At 37.9% G+C, this 17,105-nt stretch overlaps 1 protein-coding gene across 4 annotated transcripts in view; it reads left to right on the plus strand.

The window, feature by feature from the left end:
- Nucleotides 1-17,105, plus strand: part of yem (yemanuclein) — a 176,759-nt gene that overhangs the window by 54,705 nt on the left and 104,949 nt on the right. For 3 of the 4 annotated variants that reach the window (XR_011714687.1, XM_071678275.1, XM_071678278.1), the window contains exon 12: nt 3,232-3,321. The exons of the other annotated variant lie outside the window; for it this stretch is intronic. Coding sequence is in view for 2 of the 3 variants with exons in the window: in XM_071678275.1 (XP_071534376.1) it covers nt 3,232-3,321 (90 nt within the window). In the remaining variant the exon portion in view is untranslated. The remainder of the gene's footprint in view (nt 1-3,231; nt 3,322-17,105) is intronic. 4 annotated transcript variants of the gene reach the window in all.

Below are 17,105 nucleotides of genomic sequence, written 5' to 3' on the forward strand. Positions count from 1 at the left end.
TCAATCAGTTGGTGAGGATGCCTCAGCATGCTTGAGAAGCGATATTTTTTTATATGCTTTTTTCATTACAATTATGGTGCGTGTAATGGATCAGATTGTTTTGTAGGTCATAAGGTACTACCCTAAACTGGAATTGTGGAGTAACTTAGAAGTGTCATTATGCTGTTAGTGGAGTTCATCTGCATGAGGTTATGTTGTGAGAGGAAAGTCACCTTTAGTGAGGTTGTATAGTCATTGGATGAAAAAGAGTATAATCTCACTGAGGAACAACTCCTTCCCATTGAGTCCATAATTTCCCTGCTGCTGATTGTAGTGCAGCTATGAAGTGCAGGAGCCCCATAACAGGGGGTCTTAGAGCTATGTAATCAATTAGAAGTGTTATAGAAATTGCTGTTGAAGGGAATTTTGAATTAATGCTTTAGTCCATTGACAGCAGCAACTCTTGATTTTATTTAGTGTGTCCTCCCCTTGACAGTTCTGAGTAATTAATAAAAAAAGTCTGCTTATTAGTCTTACTATTCAAAAGTAAAAAACAACAAAAAAAAAGTACTGTACATAGCAATATGGTACTGTGTTATTTATGTGTGTGATGAAATTATTGGGTATTCAAATTTTCAGGGTGATACATTGACCTCTTTGTGAAAATTTTGAGTAAATTTGTTTTGTCCCACAACATGGAAGTTTCTAGAAAAAAATTACTTGCGTGCATGAGGAAATTATCAGATATACAAGGTTCATACAATACTAGTCATATAATGTACTCTCACAGTGACATGATATAAACACATTTCACCATGTTATGTTATAATTCCAAATAATATATGTTTCATTATTCAAATATATATGTACATTATTGATATAAATCTCTGTATATTATCTATATACATTTTCTATGCTACCTGAGTGGTGCAAAAGTAATATATTACCTCCACAGCATTATAATGGTTACTGAACAGCTGATTTGAAAAATATGGGCAAAGGGTGTGGAAACATATGAGATACCATTTGTTGCTTCTTGACCTACTACTTCACTGTTTACCATGTCTTGGATTTTTTTTATATCCCAGATCATATATTGCACACTCACAGTCAACTGCTGGAGGTGTCTTATACTGAATATAACACATCAGCAGTTATTAGGTTGAATGTAACCTATTTTTTCTTTATAGGTCATTGCTTCTTAACTCCTAAATGGCAAAAGGCCTTGAAATTTATTTTTCACAGTTTGGAAAAGAAGACTTCAAATTTTTGTTTCTCATTATGAAATGAAAAAGATACATGGAAAAGTAAAGAATATGAATGGAAAACAAGGTAAAATTCATTGTATAACAATAAAGATAATGCAAAGATTTCCTGGGAGTGGTAAAGGAGTGTTATAGAGGGTGTGTGTGTCTTTCAAATTTCCTGTTTTCCCATTCTTAAATGAAAGATGTATGTATAAAAGTAAAGGATATGTACAAAAATGTGAGATAATGTACCTTATATGGTTCTGATGCAGTGCTGAAGTTAATGCATAGATTCCCTTTGGGAGTATTGAAGGAGATTGTAAGTCATTCAGATATTGTTTCCCATCATGAAATGAAAGGAATACATTTAGAGGTAAAGAATATGCACAAAAAAAGGGAACTTACATACATTATGTGGCCAGGTGTAATGCTGAAATTGATGCATTGATCTCCCAGAGGAGTATAGGAGGAATGGTGAACATGGGTGTGCATCAGCCATTGTCATCTGAGGTGTTACTGAATCACAGATCAAGGTGACACTTATCTGTACAACTGTCAAGTTATCAGCAGGAAGTTCAGTAAAAGGCCCTCAAAAATTAGCACTACTATTACAAGTCCTGGCATTCCTTGCACTGATTTCATGTACTCCTCTTATTGCTTAAGGATTAATACTTAAAACATATATAAGGAGTAAAATTACAGCTGTGTTGTATGGTCACCAGTTAAGCATATGGAAATAAACAAAATAGGAAAATACAGGAATGTTTTGTGAGCAAAATTGATGGACTGGAGCTCTTTAGTTTAGAATAAAGAGGGAGCATGGCAGCAAATAGAAAGCATAAAGAGCAACATTTCCAACCTAAAACCAACACAGCAAGGGAGATAATAATTAGATTAGATACTATACCAGGGAACTTACTTAAAAGATACTAAATGAAAATATATGAGTTTCTAGTGAGGAAAATGGAATGCTTATTTGATGGAAGACCAGCACTAAGAAACCTAGATGGAGTGACAACAGAAACATTCAAAACAAGATTATACTTGTGGTTCAAAATACCAATGAACCTCAAATTGATAACTGTGCCAAAGGGGTATCTGCTGAGAACAGCAATTTACAAGTAAGACATCCATGCATGAGGTAAGAACGTACTGAAGGGAGCTGTTTAAAAGAGAAGATGCAAAACACAATCTACTGAATCATTCACAGATTTCACCTTAAATGCTTTAAACTGTTGGCACTGACAAGCCAGGTAGGAATTCTGTCTCAGCTATTTTCTCCAATATTTTTATATATATAGATGATTATGATTCATACATTAAGTAAGAACCTACAAAAATGTGTTGAAAATATATATGAAAATACAGTTTATTGTATCAATAACTGGTTATGTTATATGTTTTGAGCACCAAGAAGATTAATGCTTGACTCACTTTTGGTCATGGGTCAAGCTTCAGTGACCACAGTACTTTTTAGCACTAATAGATGACTGCAACATGGGAATTAGATTGCTCAAATCTTTTGTGAAGTAGATTGTTTCACAAAGTAGATTTTTTGATAGTAAATAATTTACTGTACTCATGTGTAGGTATGTGGCATATTGGGGGTGGGGAGTTAGGCTCTGGAGCCCAGTGTTTTAGGGGTTCCCTGAAAATGAGAAGTTCCATTTTTCTTAAATTGTCCCATTGGTCCAATTACATGGAAAGCTCAGAAAATGAAAAGATATGACTATCTTAAAGATTATCCTAGAGTCCAGCAACCAGGTGAATCCTGAAATTGAGAGGATCCAACTTTCCTTAAATCAGTCCAGGGCTTGATAGTTTGGGGTGTCGTGAAAATGAGATCTAGATTTTCTTGAGTTATCATTGCTTTTATGATTTCCAATCCTTGCGGGCTCTTGAGACTTACACATCAGTTTTCTTTCTCTGTCTCTCTCTCTCAGCAGAAGGGAAGAAGGGGAGATAGTAATTGTCAGTGAGCCTTATATATAAATCATTATTTCAGCCTTGTCTTGAGGTATCGGACAAGTATGTTGGAAAAGAAATGTTTATCAGAGGAGAAGCTGGTGGCTGAAGAGGAGTACCCCACAGTCAGGTTAGTGAAAGTTATTGAAAAGCAGGAGGAATACAGAGATGAGTTAAGGGGCAGGGTAACAAAACTATGTAAGCAAAGGAAAAATTAACAATCATTAAGTGGAGACTTGGAGATCTTGCATTACTACATAAACTCTGCAAAGGAACTTTGGATTTAGAAAAAGGAGGCAGAGTTTGAGAAACTGAGTTGCTAGAAATGAAATCTTAGTGCAGCACTATGAAGGTGAAGGAACATGAGGCAAAATATTGTGATTTTAGAATTATCTACAATCAATAGAGAATTGATAAGGTTGTGGAAGATATGATCGATCAGGCAGTAAGATATGTATGAGTTAGAAAATGTAACAGTAAATTGTGGTAAGGTAAAGTAAGAGCTCTAACAAAATACAGACAGAGCTGAAGAAAAGAGTAGTTTTAGAGAAGCATGTAGTACCTTCAAGTCAGTGAAGCAGAACATAATTTAGATATTGTTCTTAAAGTGGAAGAAAAATATATTATGAATCAAAGGAAGATAGAATCCCTGTAGTATCAATAACGTTTGCAGAATTTTCCGGTGTGACTGGATAAAGAAAGTGACCTTAAAAATATCAGCAAGACATTTTATTGGAAGGTTTAGCTTAATGGGAAAGGTTTTAATTCATAATTGAGGAAGTTTGTAATTGTGTACCGAGACAAGCTCATAAACTGGCAATTTATAATGAATTTGGTTGGGTTATTAACTGGAAGACCAGGTCAAAAGAGGGTTTTGAAAAAGTTGAGGGGAGTACATAAAAATAGTTGACACAAAGAGATAAAAAGTTGACTGGTCACCAAGGGGATTGCAGGAGTTAGGGAAAGATCATTTGGTATAGGACCAGAGTTCAAGTAGCTCAGCAAAGTCCAGGCCAAAATATTATTTTTATGTTCTGGAAGGAGGTAAATAAAGTGCGTAAGACAAGGGAGCAAATGGGAACTTCAGTGAAGGGCGCAAATGGGGAGGTGATAACAAGTAGTGGTGATGTGAGAAGGAGATGGAGTGAGTATTTTGAAGGTTTGTTGAATGTGTTTGATGATAGAGTGGCAGATATAGGGTGTTTTGGTCGAGGTGGTGTGCAGAGTGAGAGGGTTAGGGAAAATGATTTGGTAAACAGAGAAGAGGTAGTAAAAGCTTTGCGGAAGATGAAAGCTGGCAAGGCAGCAGGTTTGGATGGTATTGCAGTGGAATTTATTAAAAAAGGGGGTGACTGTATTGTTGACTGGTTGGTAAGGTTATTTAATGTATGTATGACTCACGGTGAGGTGCCTGAGGATTGGCGGAATGTGTGCATAGTGCCATTGTACAAAGGCAAAGGGGATAAGAGTGAGTGCTCAAATTACAGAGGTATAAGTTTGTTGAGTATTCCTGGTAAATTATATGGGAGGGTATTGATTGAGAGGGTGAAGGCATGTACAGAGCATCAGATTGGGGAAGAGCAGTGTGGTTTCAGAAGTGGTAGAGGATGTGTGGATCAGGTGTTTGCTTTGAAGAATGTATGTGAGAAATACTTAGAAAAGCAAATGGATTTGTATGTAGCATTTATGGATCTGGAGAAGGCATATGATAGAGTTGATAGAGATGCTCTGTGGAAGGTATTAAGAGTATATGGTGTGGGAGGCAAGTTGTTAGAAGCAGTGAAAAGTTTTTATCGAGGATATAAGGCATGTGTACGTGTAGGAAGAGAGGAAAGTGATTGGTTCTCAGTGAATGTAGGTTTGCGGCAGGGGTGTGTGATGTCTCCATGGTTGTTTGATTTGTTTATGGATGGGGTTGTTAGGGAGGTGAATGCAAGAGTTTTGGAAAGAGGGGCAAGTATGAAGTCTGTTGGGGATGAGAGAGCTTGGGAAGTGAGTCAGTTGTTGTTCGCTGATGATACAGCGCTGGTGGCTGATTCATGTGAAAAACTGCAGAAGCTGGTGACTGAGTTTGGTAAAGTGTGTGAAAGAAGAAAGTTAAGAGTAAATGTGAATAAGAGCAAGGTTATTAGGTACAGTAGGGTTGAGGGTCAAGTCAATTGGGAGGTGAGTTTGAATGGAGAAAAACTGGAGGAAGTGAAGTGTTTTAGATATCTGGGAGTGGATCTGGCAGCGGATGGAACCATGGAAGCGGAAGCGGATCATAGGGTGGGGGAGGGGGCGAAAATTCTTGGAGCCTTGAAGAATGTGTGGAAGTCGAGAACATTATCTCGGAAAGCAAAAATGGGTATGTTTGAAGGAATAGTGGTTCCAACAATGTTGTATGGTTGCGAGGCGTGGGCTATGGATAGAGTTGTGCGCCGGAGGATGGATGTGCTGGAAATGAGATGTTTGAGGACAATGTGTGGTGTGAGGTGGTTTGATCGAGTAAGTAACGTAAGGGTAAGAGAGATGTGTGGAAATAAAAAGAGCGTGGTTGAGAGAGCAGAAGAGGGTGTTTTGAAATGGTTTGGGCACATGGAGAGAATGAGTGAGGAAAGATTGACCAAGAGGATATATGTGTCGGAGGTGGAGGGAACGAGGAGAAGAGGGAGACCAAATTGGAGGTGGAAAGATGGAGTGAAAAAGATTTTGTGTGATCGGGGCCTGAATATGCAGGAGCGTGAAAGGAGGGCAAGGAATAGAGTGAATTGGAGCGATGTGGTATACCGGGGTTGACGTGCTGTCAGTGGATTGAATCGGGGCATGTGAGGCGTCTGAGGTAAACCATGGAAAGCTGTGTAGGTATGTATATTTGCGTGTGTGGACGTATGTATATACATGTGTATGGGGGTGGGTTGGGCCATTTCTTTCGTCTGTTTCCTTGCGCTATCTCGCAGACGCGGGAGACAGCAAAAAAAAAAAAAAAAAAAAAAAAAAAAAAATGTTTGGATATCTTATGGGCAGTTATACTTTCAAGTGCTGTTTGGGGTCAAGTATATAGGTTCAAATCCTGGTTGCAGCAGTTGGTTCATAGTCAACCCTGCTGTTTATTCTCCCCTAGGGGTTGATAAAATGGGTACGTGGCATAGGCAAGGGTATATATTTATATACATAGCATAAATGAGATATCCTTATTAAGGCATTTACTTGCTTGTGCCTTCTTGGTTTTTTAAAAAAAGATTGATTTTAAGGATTAAGGAAAGTAAGCCATAAATTGCATGTCAAATGAAAACATGGCCTGTGAGGGAATCTGAAAATCTCATACCTTTTCCTAAAAGTTTCTCAGGATGAAGTAGGAAAAGAATTGTTAAACAAGGGAAATGAAGCACTCTTGGTGCTGAAGAATAATCTACAATTTCAAGAGATATTGGTAAATCAGAGACCTGTTAAGGAGCATTTACTGTAATACAAAAAATCTATATAAACAGATGTTATTGTAGGTCTGATTCCTTACAGTCTTCTGTAAAGGAATAATTATAATGATAAGAATATAGCAAGGTTAATCAGACAAAGTGTTGGTAAAGTTTTCCCAACAGACAGCCAAAGAAGGAGTGAGAAAATTATAACCTGCTGAATAAAAACACTCTTGAGATTGCAGATATCAGATCTCCAACACCACCTTAGTTAGAGTGGGAATACCAAACTAGGAAAGTAGACCTACAAGAAGTGTATTTAAATGCATATGGATTTTTAGTTAATGGCAATTCCTTAGTGAGAGTGGGAATACCAAACTAGAAGAGTAGACCTACAAAAAGTATATTTAAATGCATATGGATTTTTAGTTAATGGCATATCATACTGAAGATTATTGTAGACAAAATTTATCAAAATTTAGCAAGAAAAGAAAGGGAAAACAGAAAAGAATGAAGTTTGACCCTTTTAGTAAAATAGACTAAGGTTTCAGGAACAACTAGTTGATAACGCTGGTCAACAAAATTTTAACTATATTTTTAATCCCACTAACTGATATAGGTACACCTTATAGTACTTTTTATGCTGAATTTGAATATGTTTTTAGAATTCTTCCATCAGACATGGATTTTAAGTGGCAGAGCAGCTAGACTAAGTGTATATTACTCATTCATAAATAAGGTTAGTATTACACTTAAAAAACTTACCTCAAAAATGTAGAAGTGTACAATTTTGGGGTATATTTGGCCTTAGGAACATCCCTCTTTCATGTCCAGCAGTAATTTGCCAACATAAAGGGGGCTCCACTTTCCTTGGTACCGCTTTTCCATGTCCAAAATGCCCTGATGAAATCTTTCACTGTTCTTCACTGACTGCTTCAGGATTTTCCTGGAAAAAGTCAAAGTGCAAGTCCAAAAAGTGAATTTTTAGACTCATTGCACCCCAGAGCTTTATATGAATTCAGTAGATCTTTTACAACATCACAATAGTTTTCTAATTTGTGAATTACCCCCAAAATCTTTGCAAGATCTCGTAAATGACAAAATGACAACCATGCAGTTTTTCAGCTTCATTTAGCTCTTCATCAAATTTTTCATCTCAAAGCAATTCCCTGATCTGTGACCCTACAAAAATACTCTCCTTGTTTTTTGCATCACTGATTCTGGGGAATTTATTCCTATAATATGTGAATCCATGGCCAGTTTTATCCATACCTTTGACTAAGTTCTTCATCAACCTGAGCTTGAAGTGCAAAGGAGGCAGATAAATTTTCTCAGGATCAACAAGAGGAGGATTGATGACATTCTTCTTCAGTGGTGTCAGTGATATTTGTTTTGGCCACACTTTCTCTTCATAATGATTTTTCTTGTCCCAACTGTCCCACTCACAGAGAAAACAACAGAACTTTGAGTAACCAAGTTGCATTCCAAGTAAAAGTGCCACAACCTTTAGGTTACCTCATACATTTTACTTAAAGTCCCCATACTTAATTTTTTCCAAAAGAAGCTTCATGTTATCATATGATTCCTTCATGTTAGATGCATGAGCCAGAAGAGTGGAGGGGAACTTATTTCCGTTGTGGAGTAGAACCACTTTCAAGCTTACTTTTGATGAGTCAGTAAACTAGTGCCACTCATCTTTGTTTTATTTATGGCCAAGTGCCTCCATAACAGAATGTACATCATTCCAAAACATTGGACCGTTGTCAAGAGAGAAAAGTTCTTTGAAAATGACATGGCTGTCATGATAAAAACAGTTTAGTTTCATTCTGGAGAAGATTCCAACCCTCTAACCTGGAACCTAAAAGTTTGGCTTGCTTCTTTGGTAACTTTAAATCACAGACGAGATCATTAATATCTCTCTGACTCAGCAGATGTGGTTCACTTGAGGAACAGCTTGCTTCAAATGTTTAATCCATATTGTCCTCTACTTGGTCTACTTTCTCATCACCAGACTCATCATCACTCAGTATCATGTTTTTTTGAGGCTGTGGCACAGGTAATTCCTGACTGTAAGGTACTGGCCTTATAGTAGATGGAGATTTAGGATATTTATCGGGATACTTGGATTTTGTTGTTATACCATTTATATTAGTCAGGCAGAAGTAGCAATCTGAAGCATGATCTTTGGGTTCTCTCCAAACTATAGGAATGGCAAAAGGCATATGGCGTGAATCTTTTGCCCATTCCGTGAGAAGCCTGACACATGTGATACAACAAATATAGGGGCCTGACGTTTATGCTGGTCACCCACTTTACAACCAAAGTAATGCTCATAGCATATTTTAATGAGGGGTGGGAAAGAACGTTTTTGTGGTATGAACGTCAGTTCACCATAGATGTAGCAGAAAGAATTCAGACTATTTACACAGTTTCCTGGCATTATATTGGTGGATGGAGTATCAACACAAAAGCAGAATCTGTCAACAGAATGGAAAAGACTGTTTACAGATTGAGTTTTATCCCGCAACAGACAGAAAACTGCTGCTCAGGAGTGGACACTGTTTGAGTGTCCCATCATTTCTAGGCGTATTTCTGCAAGGCCCCTGTAGACTCATTTATGTAGGCTTGTGCTTTCAGAAAGAAGGTGCTGCACTTCACAAACAATGAAAATAGCTGTGTTTGTGAAACTTTTTGTTTCAAACGCTCTGTAGGGCACTGGTACATTTATGCTGTACATAATGATATGCAAGTATGCTGGAACCAAAAACTATGGGAGGTAGAGAAATTCTGAAAATGTATTTGGATGTAGCATGCAAAATTACGTAAGAATCAGATATTTTGCTCCGTGGGACAAAATCTTTGTTTACCTTTTACTTTTGGTGTGTCACTAAACGTGCCATTCATCTTTGTTGTAATCATGCCCAAGTGCCTTCATAACGGAACGAACATCATTGCAAAACACCAGATCATCTTCAAGGGAGAAAAGTTCTTTGAAAACAATTTAGCAATCACGTTAAAGGAAGTTTAGTTTCATTCTGAAGAAGATTCCAGCCTTTTAACCAGAACCCAAAAGCTCAGCTTGGTTCTAAGGCAAATTTGAGTTGCAGACGAGATCATTAAGATCTCTTTGACTCAGCAAATTTTGTTCAATTGAAGAACAGCTTGCTTCAAATGTTTGATCCACAATTTCCTCCACTTGGTCTACTTTCTCATCACCAGACTCATTGTCACTCAATATCATGTTTCTTTAGACATTATATAGTGAGACAGGTCATAAGAAAAAGAAGCGTATTTGTTTTGGTAGTGTAGAATCTTTTGGAAAGGTTTATACACGCAGATCTGATATATGATAAAAGGAAAGGCACAATTATCATAGCAGACTAGATTTGGAGGTGGAAAAGTTATATTGGTATGGGATTTTAACTATAAGGACATCAGCTGGGGGACACTCAAATTCATGATGGGTAAATGAATCATAGAGACATATCTTTGGGATATGTTCAAGAAAATTTTGAGTAAAGTATGTTACTGATAAACCATCTATGGTTGATCTCATTTTCACATTCAGTAGCCTGAAAGTAGAAAGCATTTTATGGGATGCCCCACTTAGGAAATATGATAATGCAGTGCTTGAATATAAGTGTTGTTTTTAGTGAATGCATAACAACAGAAAGGCAAGACAGAGATGATAAATATTGAGACACAAGATTCATTAGGAATAGGAATTGGAAATGGAATTTTATGGTCAGAATATCGAAGTCACAATAGGGAATCAGTAGATTGTACCAGTAGCAGGAAATGGAGAGGGGGTAAGAGGAAAGAGAGGTATTGTTTAATAGATGTTTGTTTTATCTATCTGTTATCTTTAACATTGTTCCGTTTTACATGGGTGGATCAGGTGTATAGAGGTTTCAGTTCACTTATGCCTTAAACTTGCATCTGGTATACTTAAATGAACTTAGTTTTCCCATTAATATAAGTGCTTCTTGATTTCCAATTAATACCTACCATGTTAATTCATCAGGTAAGACTAGCACGTCCATTCATACTTCCAACCTCACATAGGAAACAGTTTCAATGCACACCGTAAGAAATATTTCCTGTAGCCTTATGTGTTTAACTCATTGCATCTGTTCACCTGTACTACAAATAGCATATATCGTCTTTCGCAGTGCTATTTTAAAAGGCTATCATTTATGTATCTTTTTCATGAATTGTACCTTCCATATATCCTTCTTATTCTCATTCTTTTCTCCATTATCCTAATTCCAACTGAACTTCCTAAGTTATCCATTCATACTGCTCTTATTTTTTTCACCTGGCTTAGAAATTAAAGTTTTCACATCCACATGTATCAGACTGGGACAAGCATTCCTGCTTGTAAGTTTCTTTAACACTGTGCTAATATTTTTATTATTAACCAGAGATCTTGGTTCATCTCCATTTCTTCTCCCTTGCAAGATGCTTCTTTCAACATCAGCCTTCCCACTACCATTGTTACTCATCACCACTTAAACAACCAAACTCATATACTACTTCCTTTTCTCCATTCATACCAATTTTTTATTTTGACAGCCTATCTCTTAACAAAAATAAAAAATCCTGTTGCTTTTTCTTTAGATATCCTTCTTCACACATTGTCAAAGCAACCTGCCATTCTGTCTAACTTCTTTTTGATTCAGTTAGCAACAGCACCATGTGACTATAGTGATGTACAGTATCAAATGCATACAACTGTTGTAACTTCTATTCTGTTCCATTATGGTTCACGAGTAAACAGCAAATACCGAACATCACTTTCACATCACGTAAATCTCTTATCCCTAAAAGATTTTAAACAACCATAATGACAACACATATTGCTGATCCAGTCTCAGTTTCCATTCAGACCACTAACAACACCATTCCCTCTCACATGATCACTCAGATTTATTCCTAAAGCTCGTAACAACATTTAGAAGTCTTGCAAGCTCTCCTGAGAGGGTCAGATCTTCCCAATAGCTTTCTTTGTTAAATTTTCACATGTTTTGCTACTTTCCTAGATGTTGCATTAACTATTTTTTTCATTGAGGATTTGTTGAGCTAGTGGCCATAGAGCTGAATATCTTATGTTCACTCCCTTTTACCTTCCTAAATCTGTTTTAGATGCCGAGAAACTTGAATGGAGAGGGATCAGTGCCAAGGGAGTAGAAAAAATAGGTATTTCTTTTTGTAAGGAGATTAAACTAAAGGTAAAATCCATTCTACTACAGATCATTATTATTGACAAGCACATTTTTAAGGATAAGTGAAAGACAGCATGGATTCAGAAGGAAGCTATCACACCAAATGAATCCTCTGTGTATGATATATGGAGTGGTGTCCCAGAAAAAAAAGAAAAAAAGAGGTAGGTCGGTTAACTGTGTGATCTTTGAGATTCTCAAAGAAACTGGATTTTCACGTAGAAATGAGAGTGGGGCTGCAGTAAAATGATAAATAGCAAATATTAGGAAACCCAATGGGTGCACTTCAAAACTACATTTTATGTCATGTTTTGAAGGAGGGATGTTACCCACTTTTTGCTTTTATTCTATCTCTTAATCAGCACCCTAATCCGATGGTGTTAAGGGTTTAGTGAAGATGTATTTGACTTGACCCACAAGAGTCAGGTAAAAGGCTAGTGGTGTGAAAGATGTTAAGATATATTGACCTGACACATAAGTCAGGTCAAAGGACAGTGCTATTAAAGGTTTAGTGAAGATTTGTTTAACCTGATCTATAAGACTCGGGGCAAAGGCCAGTGCTATTAAGGGTTTAGTGAAGATTTGTTTAACCTTATCTATAAGACTCGGGTCAAAGGCTAGTGCCATCAGTGGTGTAATGATGTTTTTGAGCTAACCCGTCAACGGTCAGGTTAGAGGCCAGTGGTGTGAAGGGTTTGTTGAATTTGACAGTGAAGGATGACCTTTGACATGACTTTTATGGGTCAGATGTATTTCTGAAAGTTGGTACAGGAGCCAAATTAGAAGTTCTTATTCTCCTTGAAGACTTGGGCTGCATGTCTTAATGTAATGGGGATTTAACCAGGAAGATAAGAAGGGAGAGATAAGTGGTATGTTTGAAGAAAGGAACCAGGATATTCTTGTGCTTAGAGAAACTAGGCTCATGGGAAAGGGGCAAGAATGTTTTGAGAATGTCTTAAGGTAAGTCATGGGTTAGATCGAGAGCTAAGATAGAGGTAACACTTCTTCTGAAGTAGGAGTTGTAGGAATGTGGGAAACATTGGAAAGGTAGTGTGTCCCAGACTGATGTGGGTGAAAATCAAAGTGGGTTATGAGAGGGTGACTGTTAGTGCTTATGCACCGGAAAATGAGAGGAGTGAGTAAGAGAGGAAAGTCTTTTGGGTGGAGTTGAGTGGTATGCTGACAATTTTGATGCAAGGGATCATGTATTAGTGATGGGTGATGTAAATGTGTGAGTGGGTAATATGGCAGTTGAAGGTAAATTTAGGGGGTAAGAGATACCGATTGATATGAATGTGAAAATTGTGAACAGCTTGTGGAACTGTGCTGAAAAAGGACTGGTGGTTAAGAATACCTGGTTTATGGATGGGATGGTTAAGGATGTAAATGCAAGAGTTTTGGAGAGAGGGAAGAGTAGGAAATATGTTGGGGATGAGAGGACCTGGGAAGTGAGTCAGTTGTTGCTCGCCAGTGATACAGCTTTGGTGGATGATTTGTGGGAGATACTGCAAAAGTTGATGACTGAGTTTGGGAAAGTGTGCGAAAGGAGAAAGTTGAGAGTAAAAGTGAATAAGGGTAAGGTTATTAGGTTCAGTAGGGTTGAGAGACAAGTTGATTGGGATGTAACTTTGATTGGAGAAAAATTGGAGGTAGTGAAGTGTTTTAGATATCTAGGAGTGGGCTTAGCAGCGAATAGAACCATGGAAGTGGAGGTGAGTCACAGGATGTAAGGGGCAAAGGTTCTGGGAGTGATGAAGAATTTGTGGAAGGAGAGAACATTATCTTGGAGAGCAAAATTAGGTATGTTTGAAGGAATAGTAGTTCCAGCAATATTATATGTTTGCGAGGCATAGGCTATTGATAGGGTTGTACGGAGGAGGGTGGATGTGTTGGAAATGAAATGTTTGAGGACAGTATGTGATGTAAGGTGGTTTAATGGAGTAAGTAATGAAAGGGTAAGGGAGATGTGTGGAAATAGAAAGAGTGTGGTTGAGAGAGCAGAAGAGGGTGTGTTGAAATGGTTTGGACATATAGAGAAAGTGAGTGTGGAAAGATTGACAAAGAGGATATGTGTCAGATTCGGAGGGAACAAGAAGTGGGAGACCAAAGTGGAGGTGGAAGGATGAAGTGAGAGATTTTGAGTGATTGGGGCCTGAACATACAGGACGCTGAGAGGCATGCAAGGAATAGAGTGAATTGGAACAATGTGGTTTACCGGGGTCGACATTCTGTCAGTGGACTGAGCCAGGGCATGTGAAGCATCTGGGGTAAACCATGGAAAGGTCTGTGGGGCCTGGATGGGGATAGGGAGCAGTGGTTTCAATGCATAACACATGACTGCTAGAGTCTGAGTGTGAATGAATGTGGCGTTTGTGTCTGTTTTCTTGGCACTACCTTGCTGAAGTAGGGGGTAGCAATGCTGTTTCCTATTGGATGGGGTAGTGACAGGAATGGATGAAGGCAAGCAAGTATGTGTATACATTTGTATACATGTATATGTTTATGTATGTATATATGTGTATATGTCTATATGTTGATATGTATATGCATGTTTCTGTGCATGTATGGGCATTTATGTGTATATATGTTTATATGAGTGGATGGGTCATTCTTCGTCTGTTTCCTTGCGCTACCTCACTGATGCAGGAAACAGAGAGAAGTTAATGAAAAGGAAAATGATGAAACAAAGGAAAGTATGCATGAAGTTTGGAGGAAGTGAAAAATCTGGTTTTTGAAATGTGTCAGGTCATATGAACTGAGAAAGACATGAGAAGATAGAGTTCCAAAGTTTCGAGGTGTAGGTAAAGAAACAGGTTCAAAGTGGCCCACTCAAGTTGCCAATAGCTACACTGGAATCATGCAGTGTAGCAGCTTGGTGAGTGTTCTGTGGTCTAGCTAGTGATATGGGCATGCAAGCAACCAGTTTTCGGAAGCATAAACCAAAGTGAAATCTGTATGTGAGTGAGTGGGGTAGATGGTGGGCAGGCATTGCTGAATTACATGCTGATTGATTGGCTTGCAAAAGAGAGTACCTTGAATGTGAATGTACTGAGAGGGGCAGCTGGTGGAATGTCTGATCACTACTTGGTGGAGGCAAGAGTGTGGGTTTGTAGAGGCTTCAGGAAAAGAGGAAATAATATATGGGTGGGAAGAGGATAGTGAAAGTAAGTGAACTTGAAAAAGAGGCTTGAGTAAAGAGATGCAAGGAGAGTATGAATGTAGAATGGCAAAAGGTGAGAGGAGGTGAAGTTGGGGAGCTGGGTAAGAAATGGGATGTATTCAAGGAAGCAGTGCTTACATGTGCAAAAGAAGTGTGCGACATGTGGAAGGTAGGAGTTTGGCATCATACAGCTCCTTCAATATCTGTATACTATCTGTATTAAATGTGTCTTCAGTCATTCTGTTCTATTCGTCCATCACTCTACACAACTAATATTGAAAGTATATCCTCACTTTTTTTCCATGATTTAATGATATGTCCTCTCGTTTAATTCCTATATCTTTCAAAGAACTGTTCACTGTCTGCATCATTGATCTTTTTTGAATACTTAAGATTTGTGATCACATCACCTCTTGCTCTTCTCTCTTCCTAGATTGGTAAGTTTAAAACCACTGCCATTTCCAGTTTTGGCTTTATGTATGATGTGAACAGCTTTCTGAATATTTACTTATTGATGAATATGAATGCAACTCTAATAATTGCTAGCAGACACTCAGTCTCCTTACCTAGTTTCCTGATGTGGAATTCTGGTGACAGGTTAGTGACAATGTTGACTCTTAGGACATTCTCACTCACAGCTTCCTGCAGCTTATTTCGTACTAGATGATTATCATATCGAAGCCTTCATTCACTATGACCCATCCTTATTACTTTACATTTACTCAGGATGAACTTCGTCTTCCATGTATCAGACCAACTTTGGAGTTTGTCAAGGTCTCCATGTTGGTTGATGCAGTCTTCCATGCTTTTCATTTCCCTCTTGACTTTTGCATCTTCTGCAAATATATTCAGGTATGAGTTCATACCTTTTTGCATGTCATTTACATAGATTAAGAAGAGCAATGTTCCCAGAAGAGAGCCCTGTTGCACTCTGCTGGTGACCTCAACTTATTTTGAGACTTCTCTGGTATTTGTCCTTTGTTTCCTTCCACTTTGATAATCTGTCCATAGATAGAATCTCCCTCTATTCCTGCCTGGTAATCCAGCTTCTTAATCAGCCTCCCATGCAGTACAGTGTTCAATGATTTCTGGCAATCTAGGTACAAATAATCCATCCAGCATTCCTGTTTGTCTACAACAGTGCTTACTCTTGTAGAAATCTAAGAGGTTACACAAGACTCCCTTTCCCTAAAACCATGCCGTCTCTCACATAGGTAATTTCTTCTCTGTAGAAAGTCATTCATTTGCTGTCTGATTATTTTTTTCAAAACCTTACAGACCACACTCATCAGTGAGACTGGTCTTTAACTCAGTGCTTCTTCATTTTCTCCTTTCTTTTAAATGGGTATGACATATGCCCTTTTCTGCTCCCTTGGCACTCTGCCTTTCTCCAGTGACATCTTGAACAGTATTTCAATAGGTTTGTTTAGTGTATCTGCACACATCTTCAGCACATATGGTGAAATTTCATGTATTTATGTATATATGTATTATATAACAGTATGGTTGCACCACAAGTGAGAAGTTGCCTTCAGCGAGGCTGTATCATTGACAAAAGGGAGTACAGTCTCTTTAAGGAACTTCAAGCTTAGAGAAGTCCATCATTTTCCTGTTTCTGATTGTAGTGCAGCCTCAAAGCTGCAGGAGCCCTGTAAAAGGGGACCCCTAGGGTTATATAAAAGTCTTATACAATCCCAGGACCCTTTTATTAGACTTTCACAGTTTTTTGTTCAGTGTTAAACATTATTTTTGACTTCAGGATTTTTGGCCATGTTTTACTGCTTCAGATGTTATACTTCCACTCTTGTTTACCAATAACAAAATTTTAGTTTTTATGTACTTTATACTTGTGAACAATGGTATGTTTTACTAATGTTCTGCTCCTTCTATCTGTTGCAATAGACTACTGGTTTCATCCAACAAGTTTTTGGTGTAAGTAAATACTTTAGAATGTTGACAACTATGTAAATAGTAAATGTATACTTTCTTCAGCTCATTTAACCCTTAACTCTTAAATGGCGGCCAGCAACAAATGATGTGCTGAAATTTCCCACCTCTGTTAAGATATTCAGGAGACATCATACCATTAGTAGTCTATAGAGGTCTCTTCCATCACTGAAAAGGTATGGGTAAATAT

Source organism: Panulirus ornatus, chromosome 27, assembly GCF_036320965.1.
Source record: "Panulirus ornatus isolate Po-2019 chromosome 27, ASM3632096v1, whole genome shotgun sequence".
NCBI classification, from domain to species: Eukaryota; Metazoa; Arthropoda; class Malacostraca; order Decapoda; family Palinuridae; genus Panulirus; species Panulirus ornatus.